The sequence below is a fragment of the Nerophis lumbriciformis genome, linkage group LG08 (genome assembly GCF_033978685.3).
Source record: "Nerophis lumbriciformis linkage group LG08, RoL_Nlum_v2.1, whole genome shotgun sequence".
Lineage (NCBI taxonomy): Eukaryota > Metazoa > Chordata > Actinopteri > Syngnathiformes > Syngnathidae > Nerophis > Nerophis lumbriciformis.
The window spans coordinates 3042098-3059996 of record NC_084555.2 but is presented as its reverse complement, the minus strand read 5'-3'; the positions used below and the strand labels follow the sequence as shown (position 1 = coordinate 3059996).

General features: G+C 41.3%; 1 protein-coding gene across 1 annotated transcript in view; it reads right to left on the bottom strand.

The window, feature by feature from the left end:
- LOC133611399 (thrombospondin-type laminin G domain and EAR repeat-containing protein-like) overlaps positions 1 to 17899 on the bottom strand; it is a 67125-nt gene that overhangs the window by 11550 nt on the left and 37676 nt on the right. Inside the window, exons 11-12 of the mRNA XM_061968135.2 lie at positions 4450 to 4628; positions 4253 to 4354 (exon numbers count right to left, since the gene is read on the bottom strand). Coding sequence (XP_061824119.1) covers positions 4253 to 4354; positions 4450 to 4628 — 281 coding nt within the window. The remainder of the gene's footprint in view (positions 1 to 4252; positions 4355 to 4449; positions 4629 to 17899) is intronic.

Sequence of the window (17899 nt, the reverse complement as noted above, 5' to 3'; positions counted from 1 at the left end):
AGAACATGCTATACGTTTACCAAACAATCTGTCACTCCTAATCGCTAAATCCCATGAAATCTTATACGTCTAGTCTCTTACGTCCATCCATCCATCCATTTTCTACCGCTTATTCCCTTCGGGGTCGCGGGGGGCGCTGGAGCCTATCTCAGCTACAATCGGGCGGAAGGCGGGGTACACCCTGGACAAGTCGCCACCTCATCGCAGGGCCAACACAGATAGACAGACAACATTCACACTCACATCCACACACTAGGGCCAATTTAGTGTTGCCAATCAACCTATCCCCAGGTGCATGTCTTTGGAGGTGGGAGGAAGCCGGAGTACCCGGAGGGAACCCACGCAGTCACGGGGAGAACATGCAAACTCCACACAGAAAGATCCTGAGCCCGGGGGATTGAACCCCAAACTACTCAGGACCTTCGTATTGTGAGGCAGATGCACTAACCCCTCTTCCACCGTGCTGCCTAGTCTCTTACGTGAATGAGCTAAATAATATTATTTGATATTTTACGGTAATGTGTTAATCATTTCACACATAAGTCGCTCCTGAGTATAGGTCGCACCCCCGGCCAAACTATGAGAAAAAATGCGACTTATAGTCCGAAAAATGATAAAGGTCCAGATATAACACTGAAACGCCCTCAGGAAGAGGTGCTTTACCTACTACTAAAAGACAAGTTGTCTTGTATGTTCACTATTTTATTTAACGACTAAATTGCAATAAGAAACATGTTTAATGTACCCTGATATTTGTTGTTAAAGGGGAACATTATCACCAGACCTATGTAAGCGTCAATATATACCTTGATGTTGCAGAAAAAAAGACCATATATTTTTTTTAACCGATTTCCGAACTCTAAATGGGTGAATTTTGGCGAATTAAACGCCTTTCTATTATTCGCTCTCGGAGCGATGACGTCACGCGTCACATCGGGAAGCAATCCGCCATTTTCTCACTTTCGTCGGTGTGTTGTCGGAGGGTGTAACAACACCAACAGGGACGGATTCAAGTTGCACCGGTGGCCCAAAGATGCGAAAGTGGCAAGAAATTGGACGAAATTTGTTCAAAATACGAGGCTGTGGGGAAAGCCGACGAAATGGTCAGTCGTTTGTTCCGCACACTTTACTGACGAAAGCTATGCTACGACAGAGATGGCAAGAATGTGTGGATATCCTGCGACACTCAAAGCAGATGCTGACATCAACTCCAAAACTGGACAGATCAGCTTTCAGGAAAGGAGAGTGAATGAGGGTATGTCTACAGAATATATTAATTGATGAAAACTTTATTCATTACTCGCGGTTCTACGTAAATTATTATACATAAACTGTGTTTACCAATAATTTAGCTTAAAAACATTTATTTTTTTAATCATTCGAGTACATTCGGGTAGTCTTGTGTAATGCAGTATTTTGTGTCTATTTAGGTATGGTTAACCTGAGTGCTGAAATCGTGGAAAAATATATGTTCTTAGAGCGCCTGAAATGGGCTGTCTGCACTCTCAAAGTGCATGTTGTTGCCAAATGTATTTCATATGCTGTAAACCTAGTTCATAGTTGTTAGTTTCCTTTAATGCCAAACAAACACATACCAATCGTTGGTTAGAAGGCGATCGCCGAATTCGTCCTCGCTTTCTCCCGTGTCGCTGGCTGTCGTGTCGTTTTCGTCGGTTTCGCTTGCATACGGTTCAAACCGATATGGCTCAATAGCTTCAGTTTCTTCTTCAATTTCGTTTTCGCTACCTGCCTCCACACTACAACCATTCGTTTCAATACATGCGTAATCTGTTGAATCGCTTAAGCCGCTGAAATCCGAGTCTGAATCCGAGCTAATGTCGCTATACCTTGCTGTTCTTTCCACCATGTTTGTTTGCAGAGGTGTGGACTCGAGTCACATGACTTGGACTCGAGTCAGACTCGAGTCATGAATTTGATGACTTTAGACTCGACTTGACAAAATGTAAAAAGACTTGCAACTCGACTTAGACTTTAACATCAATGACTTGTGACTTCACTTGGACTTGAGCCTTTTGAATTGACATGACTTGACATGACTTGCTACTTTCCCCAAAACCCAAAGATGAAAAAGTTATTCGGGAGCGCTCCGTATTTTTCATTGTGTACTTGTCTATCAGCGTTGCGTGTGTCAGCTGGTGTGGTCTCAGTACAACAGCCAATCAAATTAGATCTACTTTGTTTTCATCACACAGCATTCATCCAATCAAATTGCAGGACAACCAACGAAGAAGACATGTCCAAACCACACGCCAGTGAACAAAAAATGATACCTAAAATAATTTCGTTTGGGTATAAAAATTACGAGGTGGTCAACACAAAACGGTTTGCAGTATGCAACACATGCGGTTCGAAAATTACTGATGGAGAGGCAACAACTTCCAACTTTGTCCGGCATTTGAAGTTGCACAAAGAAGGGTAAGTTTTGAATGTAAGATAACGTTTATTGGCTAAGTAACGTGACTTTTATTTGCTGTGTAGTTAAATCAGTGAGGCTGTAAACTCACTGCTAACGTTATAACGTTATTGCAAACACGGGAATCTGTTGCAGTTCACTACCTTATTCATACTTTTTGTTCAGTGATTTTTTTCAAGCAGGGTTACGTTAGTCAATATATCACACGTAACGTTAGACGGTGGTCAGCAGCACCGCGTATTTTAGCCACCTAAAAAAAGACGAAAATAGTAAAATAAAGGTCAGTTAAAATGTATACTATATTATGAATATGTGTACCGTTTTAGCTAGCTTTCTGACATACTGTTGGTTGTTTACCTCAGTGGTCCCCAACCACCGGGCCGCGGCCCGGTACTGGTCCGTGGATCGTTTGGTATCGGGCCGCACAAGAATTATTATTATTATTATTTTTTTTTTAATTATTTTATTAAATCAACATAAAAAACACAAGATACACTTACAAGTAGTGCACCAACCCAAAAAAACTCTCTCCCCCATTTTGTTCTGGGCATTGAACATGAAGACTCTTCCTTCACTGTTCTGAGTGGCCATGAGAGTCTTGGCAGTGCCTGCCTCCAGTGCTCCAGTGGAGCGAGTTTTCAGCCATGGTGGCATCATACTACGCCCCCATCGTGCACAAATGACTGACAGACTCTTGGCTAATTTGGTCTTTTGCAAATGCAATGCAGCATAGGGCCCTGACATATAAAAAGTACAACTTTTTTGTTATGTTCACGTATATGTCATGTTTTTTCAATGTTAACACTTTTGTACAAATAAGTACATTTGCACTTTATTTTTCAATGTGTTTGTTCTGTAAAGGAATGAGTTAATGTTTAAAATGACTGGTTAATAGTGCTATTATAAAGTGCAATGTCAGCACAATTTTCTTTCCTGCAATTTAAAATGCACTTGTTTTAATAAATAAATACAGCGTTTGAAAAGCATACACAATCTGTGTTAATATATTAGTCTGTGGTTAAAAGGACTTGAAAGGACTCGAAACTCAAAATGCAGGACTTAGGACTTGACTTGAGACTTTCCAGTCTTGACTTTGGACTTGACTCGGGGCTTGCCTGTCTTGACTCGGGACTTGACTCGGACTTGAGGGCAAAGACTTGAGACTTACTTGTGACTTGCAAAACAATGACTTGGTCCCAACCTCTGTTTGTTTGTATCGGCATCACTATGTGACGTCACAGGAAAATGGACGGGTGTATATAACGATGGTTAAAGTCAGGCACTTTGAAACTTTTTTTTAGGGATATTGCGTGATGGGTAAAATTTTGAAAAAAAACTTCAAAAAATAAAATAAGCCACTGGGAACTGATTTTTAATGGTTTTAACCCTTCTGAAATTGTGATAATGTTCCCCTTTAAAATAAAGTTAATAATGCAAATTTTTTGTGGTCCCCTTTATTTAGAAAAGTACCGAAAAGTATTGAAATAATTTTGGTATCGGGACAACACTAGTGTGGACAAACACAACTCATTCGCATTAAAGCTACAGACAGGCAAAACAGTCTGTTCCCAGCGAGGCAAACTTCTAATTTTAAGCTTAAGTGGTTAAAAAGAATACGATTTTAGACCTTTTGAAAAAAAGTAATTGGCCAAGAAATCCCCAACATGTCAAAAATGTAATTATCCTTATTTATGGTTGTCAATGGGAAATATACATCAGCACTAAAACTGCGTAGGTGTGCAACGCTGGTGACAAGTTAAGGTAGCAGGCAGTGAATTACTGCACTGTGAGGTAATACGTCAGTGTCATTCTCAGCACCTGTAAAGAACGCTGTTCAGAGAGTACGACTCTCCGTTGAAGGAATTAGCAACCACCAGAAAATATTCCTCCCCGAGGCTGAAGAACTCCCAGTCCACGGCGCTAGAATGGGGGGGGGGGGGGCAAAGTTATGCTTGATGACGACAGCAATGCTTTGGAACACAGTATCCTGAAATCCGTGCAGGCGGCGCGTGTACCTGTAGGTGACAATATCCTGGAAGCGGACAAACAGTCGCTCGTTCACGTCCAGCTCGTATACGGTGGAGTTGATGGCGTACTCGCTGGGCCCGTTACCGTGGAGCCTGTTTCCATTGGCAACCACCAGGAAAACTCTTCTCCCGATCTGGAACATCTCCCAGTCGGTGGCACAGAAAGTCTACGCAGCAATAGAAGAGAGCTTGTGGGCATGTGTCAACAAGCACGTAATTCAGGCTGACGGAAAGGAAATAAAAACGAGATATGGCGCTCAGTCAAAAGAAAAGCAAAAGCACGGATCATAAAAGGTAGGTGGTGAATCACAGTCATACCAAAGACTATAAAAATGGGAGCCATTCCCTCCCTGCTTGGCACTCAGCATCAAGGGTTGGAATTGGGGGTTAAATCACCAAAAATGATTCCCGGGCGCTGCCACAGCTGCTGCTCACTGCTCCCCTAACCTCCCAGTGATCAAGGGTGATGGGTCAAATGCAGAGAATAATTTCGCCACACCTAGTGTGTGTGTGTGACAATCATTGCTACTTTAACTTTTTAACTTTAACAGTGAGGCAACTCGTAAAAAAGCCACCAGCCTTCCTTTCAAAACATGTTTTCCATTACAGTGGCACTGTACCACTTTTTATATGATAACATTTTGCTGCAGATTCTTATACCTTCTCGGTTATCGTGCGGCCAAACATTGCACGTAACAAACCACAATGGTACCTCGACTTATAGGGGAACTGCCCTTTTTGGGGAATTTTTTGCCTATAATTCACAATCCTTAAGAGAAACAATAATTTTAATGCATTCTAACTCGTAAATAAAAGTCTGCTTACAGTGGAGCTAATGTGAGCCATGTGAGTCATTGCGTCTTTTCCTACCATAAAACCCAATAAATAACCATCCAAAAAGCGCTAACAGTACTCCATTTACATTTTGTGACTTGAATATTAACTAGGTATTGGCGATATTGTAATTAAGCGTTAACAATGAAAGGGAACTGAACATTTTGGGGAATTTTTCCTATTGTTCACAATCAATATAAAGACAAGAACACAGGTCTTTTTTTGTTAGGATTCTAAAGATAAACGCTTGCAAGATACGGCTAATGGGATTAGTGATTCCCAGAGCCCAAAAAAAGTCTGCGGGCTATAGAGCGTTTTCTATTCGGGCTCCAGTACTATGGAATGCCCTCCCGGTAACAATTAGAGATGCTACCTCAGTAGAAGCATTTAAGTCCCATCTTAAAACTCATTTGTATACTCTAGCCTTTAAATAGCCCCCCTGTTAGACCAGTTGATCTGCCGTTTCTTTTCTTTTCTCCTCTGCTCCCCTTTTCCTTGAGGGGGGGGGGGGGGGGGGGGCACAGGTCCGGTGGCCATGGATGAAGTGCTGGCTGTCCAGAGTCGGGACCCGGGGTGGACCGCTCGCCTGTGCATCGGCAGGGAACATCTCTGCGCTGCTGACCCGTCTCCGCTCGGGATGGTGTCCTGCTGGCCCCACTATGGACTGGACTCTTACTATTATGTTGGATCCACTATGGACTGGACTCTCACAATATTATGTCAGACCCACTCGACATCCATTGCTTTCGGTCTCCCCTAGAGGGGGGGGGGGGTTACCCACATATGCGGTCCTCTCCAAGGTTTCTCATAGTCATTCACATCGACGTCCCACTGGGGTGAGTTTTTCCTTGCCCGTATGTGGGCTTTGTACCGAGGATGTCGTTGTGGCTTGTGCAGCCCTTTGAGACACTTGTGATTTAGGGCTATATAAATAAAGATTGATTGATTGATTGATCGTTGTAGCCTTTACAATAATAATAATAAAAATAATAGATTTTATTTGTAAAAAGCACTTTACATTGAGTAAACAACCTCAAAGTGCTACAGTGTATTAAAAAATAAAAATAAAAAGATAATAACAAATAAATAAAAATAAAAACTAGAACAGCCAAATAGCTAGAACTAATATGCAAAAAGGCTTTTTTTTAAAGAAGGGTTTTTAAGCCTTTTTTAAAAGCATCCACAGTCTGTGGTGCCCTCAGGTGGTCAGGGAGAGCGTTCCACAGACTGGGAGCGGCGGAGCAGAAAGCCCGGTCTCCCATTGTTCGTAGTTTTGTCCTCGGAGGTAGGAGGAGGTTAGCCTGTCCGGAGCGGAGGTGTCGAGTGGAGGATTTGGGGGTGAGTAGTTCTTTGAGGTAGAGGGGGGCATTTCCATGGAGGCACTGGTGGGTTAGTAGGGAGACTTTGTATTCAATCCTGAGTGGAACAGGAAGCCAGTGAAGGGATTTGAGAATTGGTGTGATATGGTCATATTTCCGCACTCTCATCATCTTTACAGCCCTCTAAAACAACTTCAAAACCCTCCATCAACATTTTATATACACACTGCAAGTATATATATATAATGTAGTAACAGACATGTTCATAACAATATGTAATATGTTCAATATTTACCATATTTTGGTCATTTTAAGCATTACCGGAACTTTTTCCTCAGCAAATTTATTTCTGTTTCCATAGCAGCGCACTTCCGACTTTCGGCAACAAATGGGTGTTCCTACTTCCGGAAACAAACGCTTGTGTGTTCTAATCATGGCAAACTTGGTAACAAACAATGAAGAAGACTATTTTTGGACAAATGAGGATTCACAACCTTATCTTTTTGAAGCTGAGTATACAGAGGATGAACTGCTGCTTCTAGAAGCGAGAGTGTGAAACGTTGGAGCCGACGAAAGCCGAGAGAATGAGGAACTTGCCGACATAAATGGCGTGCTTACCCAAAGTCAACACATTTGAATGCAAAAAAAAAAACATTTGTCTTCTTGTCTCTCATTAGGATTGTTAACGATAGACTTTTTCTTTTTTTTTTACACTTTTTCGGAGCATTGATCAGAAAGAGGCAACTTCCTTATGCTGCAGTATTGACATCCTTAGCTCGTGAGCTGCTTTATTTTTATTATTTATTATTAGCCTTTATTTAACCAGGCAAATAAACATTGAGATCAAAGATCTCTTTTCCAAGGGAGACCTGGCCAAGAGGGCAGCAGCAAGGTTACATTAAAAACAGTAAACAAACACATAAAACATCCCATTTACAACATTAAAACTTGCTCATTTATAGTCTAAGAGCTTGTGAAAGTGAATTTGAGATTATAAATCATGTCCTTCAATTGGATAGTAAAATGATGTGGACATAAACTGAGAAGTTGGTACATTTTGACAAAATATGCTTCATTCCACCCCTCTTTTTTCTTCTTGAGGATTATGGGTCATTCGTCATCTAAACGGGAACGTGTCAACATTCTAACAGTCGGCATCCAAGTGAGAGCAGACATTGTACAGTAACTGATGATTTATTATGTTTGTTGGCTCTCATAAAGTCTGCAGTGAGTAGAAGTCAGTGATGTTGTTGAAGGAAGAAGCAAATGTCGTAATGCGTTTTTTTGAAATTAAAACGCCATTGTATGCTTGAAATTAGCAAAAAAATCCATAAATATTACGTTATTATGAATGTTCCTGTTACTACATTACATATACATATGTGTATGTATATACATATACATATGTATAAATATACAAATACATACTATACATATGTATATACATATACATATGTATGTATATCAGAGGTGTGGACTCGAGTCACATGACTTGGACTCGAGTCAGACTCGAGTCATGAATTTGATGACTTTAGACTCGACTTGACAAAATGTAAAAAGACTTGCAACTCGACTTAGACTTTAACATCAATGACTTGTGACTTCACTTGGACGTGAGCCTTTTGAATTGACATGACTTGACATGACTTGCTACTTTCCCCAAAACCCAAAGATGAAAAAGTTATTCGGGAGCGCTCCGTATTTTTCATTGTGTACTTGTCTATCAGCGTTGCGTGTGTCAGCTGGTGTGGTCTCAGTACAACAGCCAATCAAATTAGATCTACTTTGTTTTCATCACACAGCATTCATCCAATCAAATTGCAGGACAACCAACGAAGAAGACATGTCCAAACCACACGCCAGTGAACAAAAAATGATACCTAAAATACTTTTGTTTGGGTATAAAAATTACGAGGTGGTCAACACAAAACAGTTTGCAGTATGCAACACATGCGGTTCGAAAATGACTGATGGAGAGGCAACAACTTCCAACTTCGTCCGGCATTTGAAGTTGCACAAAGAACGGTAAGTTTTGAATGTAAGATAACGTTTATTGGCTAAGTAACGTGACTTTTATTTGCTGTGTAGTTAAATCAGTGAGGCTGTAAACTCACTGCTAACGTTATAACGTTATTGCAAACACGGGAATCTGTTGCAGTTCACTACCTTATTCATACTTTTTGTTCAGTGATTTTTTTTAAGCAGGGTTACGTTAGTCAATATATCACACGTAACGTTAGACGGCGGTCAGCAGCACCGCGTATTTTAGCCACCTAAAAAAAGACAAAAATAGTCAAATAAAGGTCAGTTAAAATGTATACTATATTATGAATATGTGTACCGTTTTAGCTAGCTTTCTGACATACTGTTGGTTGTTTACCTCAGTGGTCCCCAACCACCGGGCCGCGGATCGATTGGTATCGGGCCGCACAAGAAATAATTTTTTTTTCTTTTCTTTTTTTAATTAAATCAATATAAAAAACACAAGATACACTTACAAGTAGTGCACCAACCCAAAACAACTCTCTCCCCCCTTTTGTTCTGGGCATTGAACAGGAAGACTCTTCCTTCACTGTTCCGAGTGGCCATGAGAGTCTTGGCAGTGCCTGCCTCCAGTGCTCCAGTGGAGCGAGTTTTCAGCCATGGTGGCATCATACTACGCCCCCATCGTGCACAAATGACTGACAGACTCTTGGCTAATTTGGTCTTTTGCAAATGCAATGCAGCATAGGGCCCTGACATATAAAAAGTACAACTTTTTTGTTATGTTCACGTATATGTCATGTTTTTTCAATGTTAACACTTTTGTACAAATAAGTACATTTGCACTTTATTTTTCAATGTGTTTGTTCTGTAAAGTAATGAGTTAATGTTTAAAATGACTGGTTAATAGTGCTATTATAAAGTGCAATGTCAGCACAATTTTCTTTCCTGCAATTTAAAATGCACTTGTTTTAATAAATAAATACAGCGTTTGAAAAGCATACACAATCTGTGTTAATATATTAGTCTGTGGTTAAAAGGACTTGAAAGGACTCGAAACTCAAAATGCAGGATCATTGACTTGAGACTTTCCAGTCTTGACTTTGGACTTGACTCGGGGCTTGCCTGTCTTGACTCGGGACTTGACTCGGACTTGAGGGCAAAGACTTGAGACTTACTTGTGACTTGCAAAACAATGACTTGGTCCCACCTCTGATGTATATACATATACATATGTATGTATATACATATATATATACATACATATACAAATACATATACATATACATACATATACAAATACAAATACATATACATATACAAAACGTTGATGGAAGTGTTTGGATGTTTTCTTAAACGTTTTATAGGCAGAATAGAGCGACTCCCATTACCTCCATTATAAGCTGACTTTTGCTTGCATTTATTTACGAGTTAGAATGCATAGAAAAATAAAACCAGGTTTGAGAAAACATTTTTTTTTTTTAACCTCGGGTGAATTATAATGAATTCTTCTTCCAAACGGAAAGATTTAAACATCCCATCAGTCGCCGTCTTAGTGAGAGCAGATATTGTACAGTAAGTGATTGTTTTATTAAGTTTGTATTTCTTGCTTAGCACTTAGCAATAGTGCTACTTGCTGGATCTGCTACGTGTAGCTCATCCTCCGTACATTCAGGCTTAAAAATATAAGGTTATGGATTATAATTTGTCCCAAAGTAGTCTTTGTTGGCACTCATGAAGTCTGTCATAATTAGAAGCGTTGTTTTTGAAGGAAAGAGAAAACCTGACGCATCTGTGAAATTAATACGCCGCCGTATGCTTAAAATGAGCAACGAGCATACGTAAATATGACATGTTATTACGAATGTGCCTGTTAGTACATTATATACTGTATATACTTACAGTGTGTATTTAAAATGCTGATGGAGGTTTTTTAGAGCGTTATACACATACTTGCCTACCCTCCCGATTTTCCCGGGAGGCTCCCGAATTTCATTGCCCCTCCCGAAAATCTCCCGGGGCAACCATTCTCTCGAATTTCTCCCGATTTACACCCGAACAACAATATTGGGGGCTGCCTTTAACGTCCTTTCTCAACCGGAAACCTTCACCCCTTAACAGCCGTATGCTGTCCAGGCGTCCGCTTTTCCTCCTTATAAACAGAGTACCGGCCCAGTCACATAATAATGTAACGTTGGACTAGTTTAACAATGCTCTTTACTTGTAGATGTCATGAAATGCTGACATGTTGTATCATTTTTTTCACTGGTTTTAATGATAACGCAAGGCATACTTGGTCAACAGCCATACATATCAGACTGACGGTGGGCGTATAAACAACTTTAACACTGTTACAAATATGCGCCACACTGTGAACCCACACCGAACAAGAATGACAAACGCATTTCGGGAGAACATCCGCACCGTAACACAACATACAGGTAAAAGCCAGTAAATTAGAATATTTTGAAAAACTTGATTTATTTCATTAATTGCATTCAAAAGGTGTAACTTGTACATTATATTTATTCATTGCACACAGACTGATGCATTCAAATGTTTATTTCATTTAATTTTGATGATTTGAAGTGGCAACAAATGAAAATCCAAAATTCCATGTGTCACAAAATTAGAATATTACTTAAGGCTAATACAAAAAAGGGATTTTTAGAAATGTTGGCCAACTGAAAAGTATGAAAATGAAAAATATGAGCATGTACAATACTCAATACTTGGTTGGAGCTCCTTTTGCCTCAATTACTGCGTTAATGCGGCGTGGCATGGAGTCGATGAGTTTCTGGCACTGCTCAGGTGTTATGAGAGCCCAGGTTGCTCTGATAGTGGCCTTCAACTCTTCTGCGTTTTTGGGTCTGGCATTCTGCATCTTCCTTTTCACAATACCCCACAGATTTTCTATGGGGCTAAGGTCAGGGGAGTTGGCGGGCCAATTTAGAACAGAAATACCATGGTCCGTAAACCAGGCACGGGTAGAATTTGCGCTGTGTGCAGGCGCCAAGTCCTGTTGGAACTTGAAATCTCCATCTCCATAGAGCAGGTCAGCAGCAGGAAGCATGAAGTGCTCTAAAACTTGCTGGTAGACGGCTGCGTTGACCCTGGATCTCAGGAAACAGAGTGGACCGACACCAGCAGATGACATGGCACCCCAAACCATCACTGATGGTGGAAACTTTACACTAGACTTCAGGCAACGTGGATCCTGTGCCTCTCCTGTCTTCCTCCAGACTCTGGGACCTCGATTTCCAAAGGAAATGCAAAATTTGCATGGTTGGGTGATGGTTTGGGGTGCCATGTCATCTGCTGGTGTCGGTCCACTCTGTTTCCTGAGATCCAGGGTCAACGCAGCCGTCCACCAGCAAGTTTTAGAGCACTTCATGCTTCCTGCTGCTGACCTGCTCTATGGAGATGGAGATTTCAAGTTCCAACAGGACTTGGCGCCTGCACACAGCGCAAAATCTACCCGTGCCTGGTTTACGGACCATGGTATTTCTGTTCTAAATTGGCCCGCCAACTCCCCTGACCTTAGCCCCATAGAAAATCTGTGGGGTATTGTGAAAAGGAAGATGCAGAATGCCAGACCCAAAAACGCAGAAGAGTTGAAGGCCACTATCAGAGCAACCTGGGCTCTCATAACACCTGAGCAGTGCCAGAAACTCATCGACTCCATGCCACGCCGCATTAACGCAGTAATTGAGGCAAAAGGAGCTCCAACCAAGTATTGAGTATTGTACATGCTCATATTTTTCATTTTCATACTTTTCAGTTGGCCAACATTTCTAAAAATCCCTTTTTTGTATTAGCCTTAAGTAATATTCTAATTTTGTGACACACGGAATTTTGGATTTTCATTTGTTGCCACTTCAAATCATCAAAATTAAATGAAATAAACATTTGAATGCATCAGTTTGTGTGCAATGAATAAATATAATGTACAAGTTACACCTTTTGAATGCAATTACTGAAATAAATCAAGTTTTTCAAAATATTCTAATTTACTGGCTTTTACCTGTAAACACAACAGAACAAATACCCAGAATCCCTTGCAGCACTAACTCTTCCGGGACGCTACAATAACATCTATGGCTTTTGGGGCTCAGTGCACAACTGCACACACAACGAGATGGAGACGAAGCAGAAGAACGAAGAAGAGACATGGCGACGACGAGTAAGAAGAAGAAATACGCTTGCAAGTTCCAAAATGATTGGAAAAAATAATTTAATTTCATCCAGAAAAGCTCGAAGGGGAAGGGGTATGTTGCCTGCACCTCAACCCCGCCCCCCCCCCAACCACACCCTCCCGAATTCGGAGGCCTCAAAGTTGGCAAGTATGGTTATACAGGCGGAATAGAATCTTTTCCTAGAATTTTTTACGAGTTAGAAGTCATAAAAAAAGAAAAACATATGTGTGCTTGTCTCACATAAGGATTATGAATGATAGGCCAAATTCCCCCAAAAAGTGCAGTTCCCCTTTAAACTATGGAATGGACCAAGTAAATGCTTTAAACATAAGTATATGGGGCTCACCAGAGGTGGGACCAAGTCATGGTTTTGCAAGTCACAAGTAAGTCTCAAGTCTTTGCCCTCAAGTCCGAGTCAAGTCCCGAGTCAAGACAGGCAAGCCCCGAGTCAAGTCCAAAGTCAAGACTGGAAAGTCTCAAGTCAAGTCCTAAGTCCTGCATTTTGAGTTTCGAGTCCTTTCAAGTCCTTTTAACCACAGACTAATATATTAACACAGATTGTGTATGCTTTTCAAACGCTGTATTTATTTATTAAAACAAGTGCATTTTAAATTGCAGGAAAGAAAATTGTGCTGACATTGCACTTTATAATAGCACTATTAACCAGTCATTTTAAACATTAACTCATTCCTTTACAGAACAAACACATTGAAAAATAAAGTGCAAATGTACTTATTTGTACAAAAGTGTTAACATTGAAAAAACATGACATATACGTGAACATAACAAAAAAGTTGTACTTTTTATATGTCAGGGCCCTATGCTGCATTGCATTTGCAAAAGACCAAATTAGCCAAGAGTCTGTCAGTCATTTGTGCACGATGGGGGCGTAGTATGATGCCACCATGGCTGAAAACTCGCTCCACTGGAGCACTGGAGGCAGGCACTGCCAAGACTCTCATGGCCACTCGGAACAGTGAAGGAAGAGTCTTCATGTTCAATGCCCAGAACAAAAGGGGGGAGAGAGTTGTTTTGGGTTGGTGCACTACTTGTAAGTGTATCTTGTGTTTTTTATGTTGATTTAATTAAAAAAAAGAAAAAAAATTTTTATTTCTTGTGCGGCCCGATACCAATCGATCCACGGACCAGTACCGGGCCGCGGCCCGGTGGTTGGGGACCACTGAGGTAAACAACCAACAGTATGTCAGAAAGCTAGCTAAAACGGTACACATATTCATAATATAGTATACATTTTAACTGACCTTTATTTTACTATTTTTGTCTTTTTTTAGGTGGCTAAAATACGCGGTGCTGCTGACCGCCGTCTAACGTTACGTGTGATATATTGACTAACGTAACCCTGCTTAAAAAAAATCACTGAACAAAAAGTATGAATAAGGTAGTGAACTGCAACAGATTCCTGTGTTTGCAACAACGTTATAACGTTAGCAGTGAGTTTACAGCCTCACTGATTTAACTACACAGCAAATAAAAGTCACGTTACTTAGCCAATAAACGTTATCTTACATTCAAAACTTACCCTTCTTTGTGCAACTTCAAATGCCGGACGAAGTTGGAAGTTGTTGCCTCTCCATCAGTAATTTTCGAACCGCATGTGTTGCATACTGCAAACCGTTTTGTGTTGACCACCTCATAATTTTTATACCCAAACGAAATTATTTTAGGTATCATTTTTTGTTCACTGGCGTGTGGTTTGGACATGTCTTCTTCGTTGGTTGTCCTGCAATTTGATTGGATGAATGCTGTGTGATGAAAACAAAGTAGATCTAATTTGATTGGCTGTTGTACTGAGACCACACCAGCTGACACACGCAACGCTGATAGACAAGTACACAATGAAAAATACGGAGCGCTCCCGAATAACTTTTTCATCTTTGGGTTTTGGGGAAAGTAGCAAGTCATGTCAAGTCATGTCAATTCAAAAGGCTCAAGTCCAAGTGAAGTCACAAGTCATTGATGTTAAAGTTTAAGTCGAGTTGCAAGTCTTTTTACATTTTGTCAAGTCGAGTCTAAAGTCATCAAATTCATGACTCGAGTCTGACTCGAGTCCAAGTCAAGTGACTCGAGTCCACACCTCTGGGGCTCACAGAGTGTAAAAAGATGCATGTCTATCAACTTTTGAGGCACATTTTACCCCTAAAAAATGTGTTTAAACTCCATATAAAGACCATTTTTGGGCATCTCATTCAGAGAAAAAAAAGGTGCCTGTGGGTTTTTGAACAGAATTCAATCCAACTAATCAGCGACATATGTCTTAATCCGCTTGAATAGAAAAACAAGAAGGCAAACAGCTCCAACAACCACCATGAAGGTTAAATACGTGCCACGAGTGTGTGTTGACGCGTTCCGGGTGAGTTCAGGTGATTAATTAACCCGCCCGGGGGGCTTTCTCGCTAAACCTGACATCCAGCTGCGGAATTCCCGTAAATCACGCGTCTCCTCATTGGACCGTCAATGTGTCAACACGCTCACCTCAGATACGGTCAAAGCCTAATATGTATCACTCGCTATCAGCTACATGTCTGCGCTATCGCCCCAACAAATCGCGACAGGCCGCGCGGTCTATTTTTGGCAGCTGGGACACGCCTGTTCCTTTGTCTCGCACTCTGTCATTATACCTTTTCATCTCGCCGTGTTTGCCTGTGTTTTACTTCCTGCATCCGAGTGCAATAACGGGGCCCTTTTTTCACACTGCAACTGCATAAACCTCATCACAGGAAATTAAAAGTCTGTCTGGAGAATATGTGAAGGTTAAGGAGACAATGCGATGAGCTCATCAAAACGCTCCAACTAGGGCTGCAACTAACGATTAATTTGATAATCGATTAATCTGTCGATTATTACTTCGATTAATCGATTAATAATCGGATAAAAGAGACAAACTACATTTCTATCCTTTCCAGTATTTTATTGGGGGAAAAAAACAGCACACTGGCACCATACTTCGAGTTCGAAGAACTCCGGCTTATTAGTGATTCCCAGAGCCCAAAAAAAGTCTGCGGGCTGTAGAGCGTTTTCTATTCGGGCTCCAGTACTATGGAATGCCCTCCCGGTAACAGTTAGAGATGCTACCTCAGTAGAAACATTTAAGTCCCATCTCAAAACTCATTTGTATACTCTAGCCTTTGAATAGCCCCCCTTTTCTTAGACCAGTTGATCTGCCGTTTCTTTTCTGTTCTCCTCTGCTCCCCCCTATCCCTTGTGGAAGGGGAGACACACAGATCCGGTGGCCATGGATGGGGTGCTGGCTGTACGGGGTCGGGACCCGGGGTGGACCGCTCGCCTGTATATCGGTTGGGAACATCTCTGCGCTGCTGACCCGTCTCCGCTCGGGATGGTTTCCTGCTGACCCCACTGTGGACTGGACTCTTACTGTTATGCTGGATCCACTATGGACTGGACTCTCACAATATTATGTTAGACCCACTCGACATCCATTGCATTCGGTCTCCCTAGAGGGGGGGGTTACCCACATATGCGGTCCTCTCCAAGGTTTCTCATAGTCATTCACATCGACGTCCCACTGGGGTGAGTTTTTCCTTGCCCTTATGTGGGATATACCGAGGATGTCGTTGTGGCTTGTGCAGCCCTTTGAGACACTTGTGATTTAGGGCTATATAAATAAACATTGATTGATGATTGATACTTGTTTTGACTATTGTTTCTCAGCTGTTTGTACATGTTGCAGTTTATAAATAAAGGTTTATAAAAAAACAATAATAATAAATAAAAATTGTTAAAAAAAATAATAAATTGCCTCTGCGCATGCCCATAGCATAGATCCAACGAATCGATGACTAAATTAATCGCCAACTATTTTTATAATCGATTTTAATCGATTTAATCGATTAGTTGTTGCAGCCCTAGCTCCAACACAATATTTTTTTTTTTTAAAAACAACCCTCTGAAGTCACCAGGAGGTCAAACGCCTCGGCCTCCACAAGTGCTTTTTGTGTTTGATTTTTTTTTGTGTGAAGCCGCCACCAACCAAAGAAATGGAACAACAATCTGGCTGCTCAGTACATCATGGTTTAACCCAGCGTTTCTCAAAGTGTGGGGCGCGCCCCACTGGTGGGGAATAGAGACATGACAGGTGGGGCGCGAGGAACGGGAGGGAATTTCACTTTAATTTTTTTTTTTTACTATGCTTTTATTTTCTATACACACTGTAAATCACTTTGTGATTCTGTCTGTGAAATCCGCTTTATAAATAAATGTAAATTGCTTATTTTTCCTGTAGGCTTTACATTTCTAGGTAGGAGCAAAAGTTTGACAGACATAGCAACAGTAACTAATGGGGGCGGGGCTAAGCGGAACAAACTTGACGAGACAAGCGCAGCAAAATGAAAAGCTGTCCCACTGTCAAACGACACAGTTGCGAGACGTATATGCGACATTGCAATTGATCTTGAGGAACAACTCGGAGACAAATGAAAATAAAGTCGTTTTGCTTTACAAGTGGACGAAGCTACTGACAGCAATAAAGACTGCCTGTTCATCGCATACGTCCGCTTTGTGAATGGCGAGTCACTGTGCGAGGATTTGCTGTTTTGCAAATACATCAAAAATAGAGCCTCTGCTGATGAGCTGTTCAAGATAATGGACAGTTTCCTCAAAGAACACGACCTTAAATGGGAAAACTGTGTGGGCTTTTGCTCTGATGGCGCAATGACCATGGCAGGGTCAAGAAACAAGCTGCAGGCTCTAATAAAGAGGGTTGCGCCAAATGCGCATTGGACACACTGTGTCATTCACTGGGAAGCACTCGCGTCAAGGCAGCTCAGCCCCGAACTCAAAGAGGTTTTAACAGATGTGAGCGCGGTAAATTTGATCAAAACATGACCACTGAAAGCGCGACTGTTCTCTGCACTGTGTGAGGAAATGGGAGCTGATCATACAGCCGTGCTGTTTCACCATACTTGCCAACCTTGAGACCTCCGATTTCGGGAGGTGGGGGTGGGGGGCGCGGTTGGGGGTGGGGGCGTGGTTAAGAGGGGAGGAGTATATTTACAGCTAGAATTCACCAAGTCAAGTATTTCACACACACACACATATATATATATATATATACAATACACCATGGCA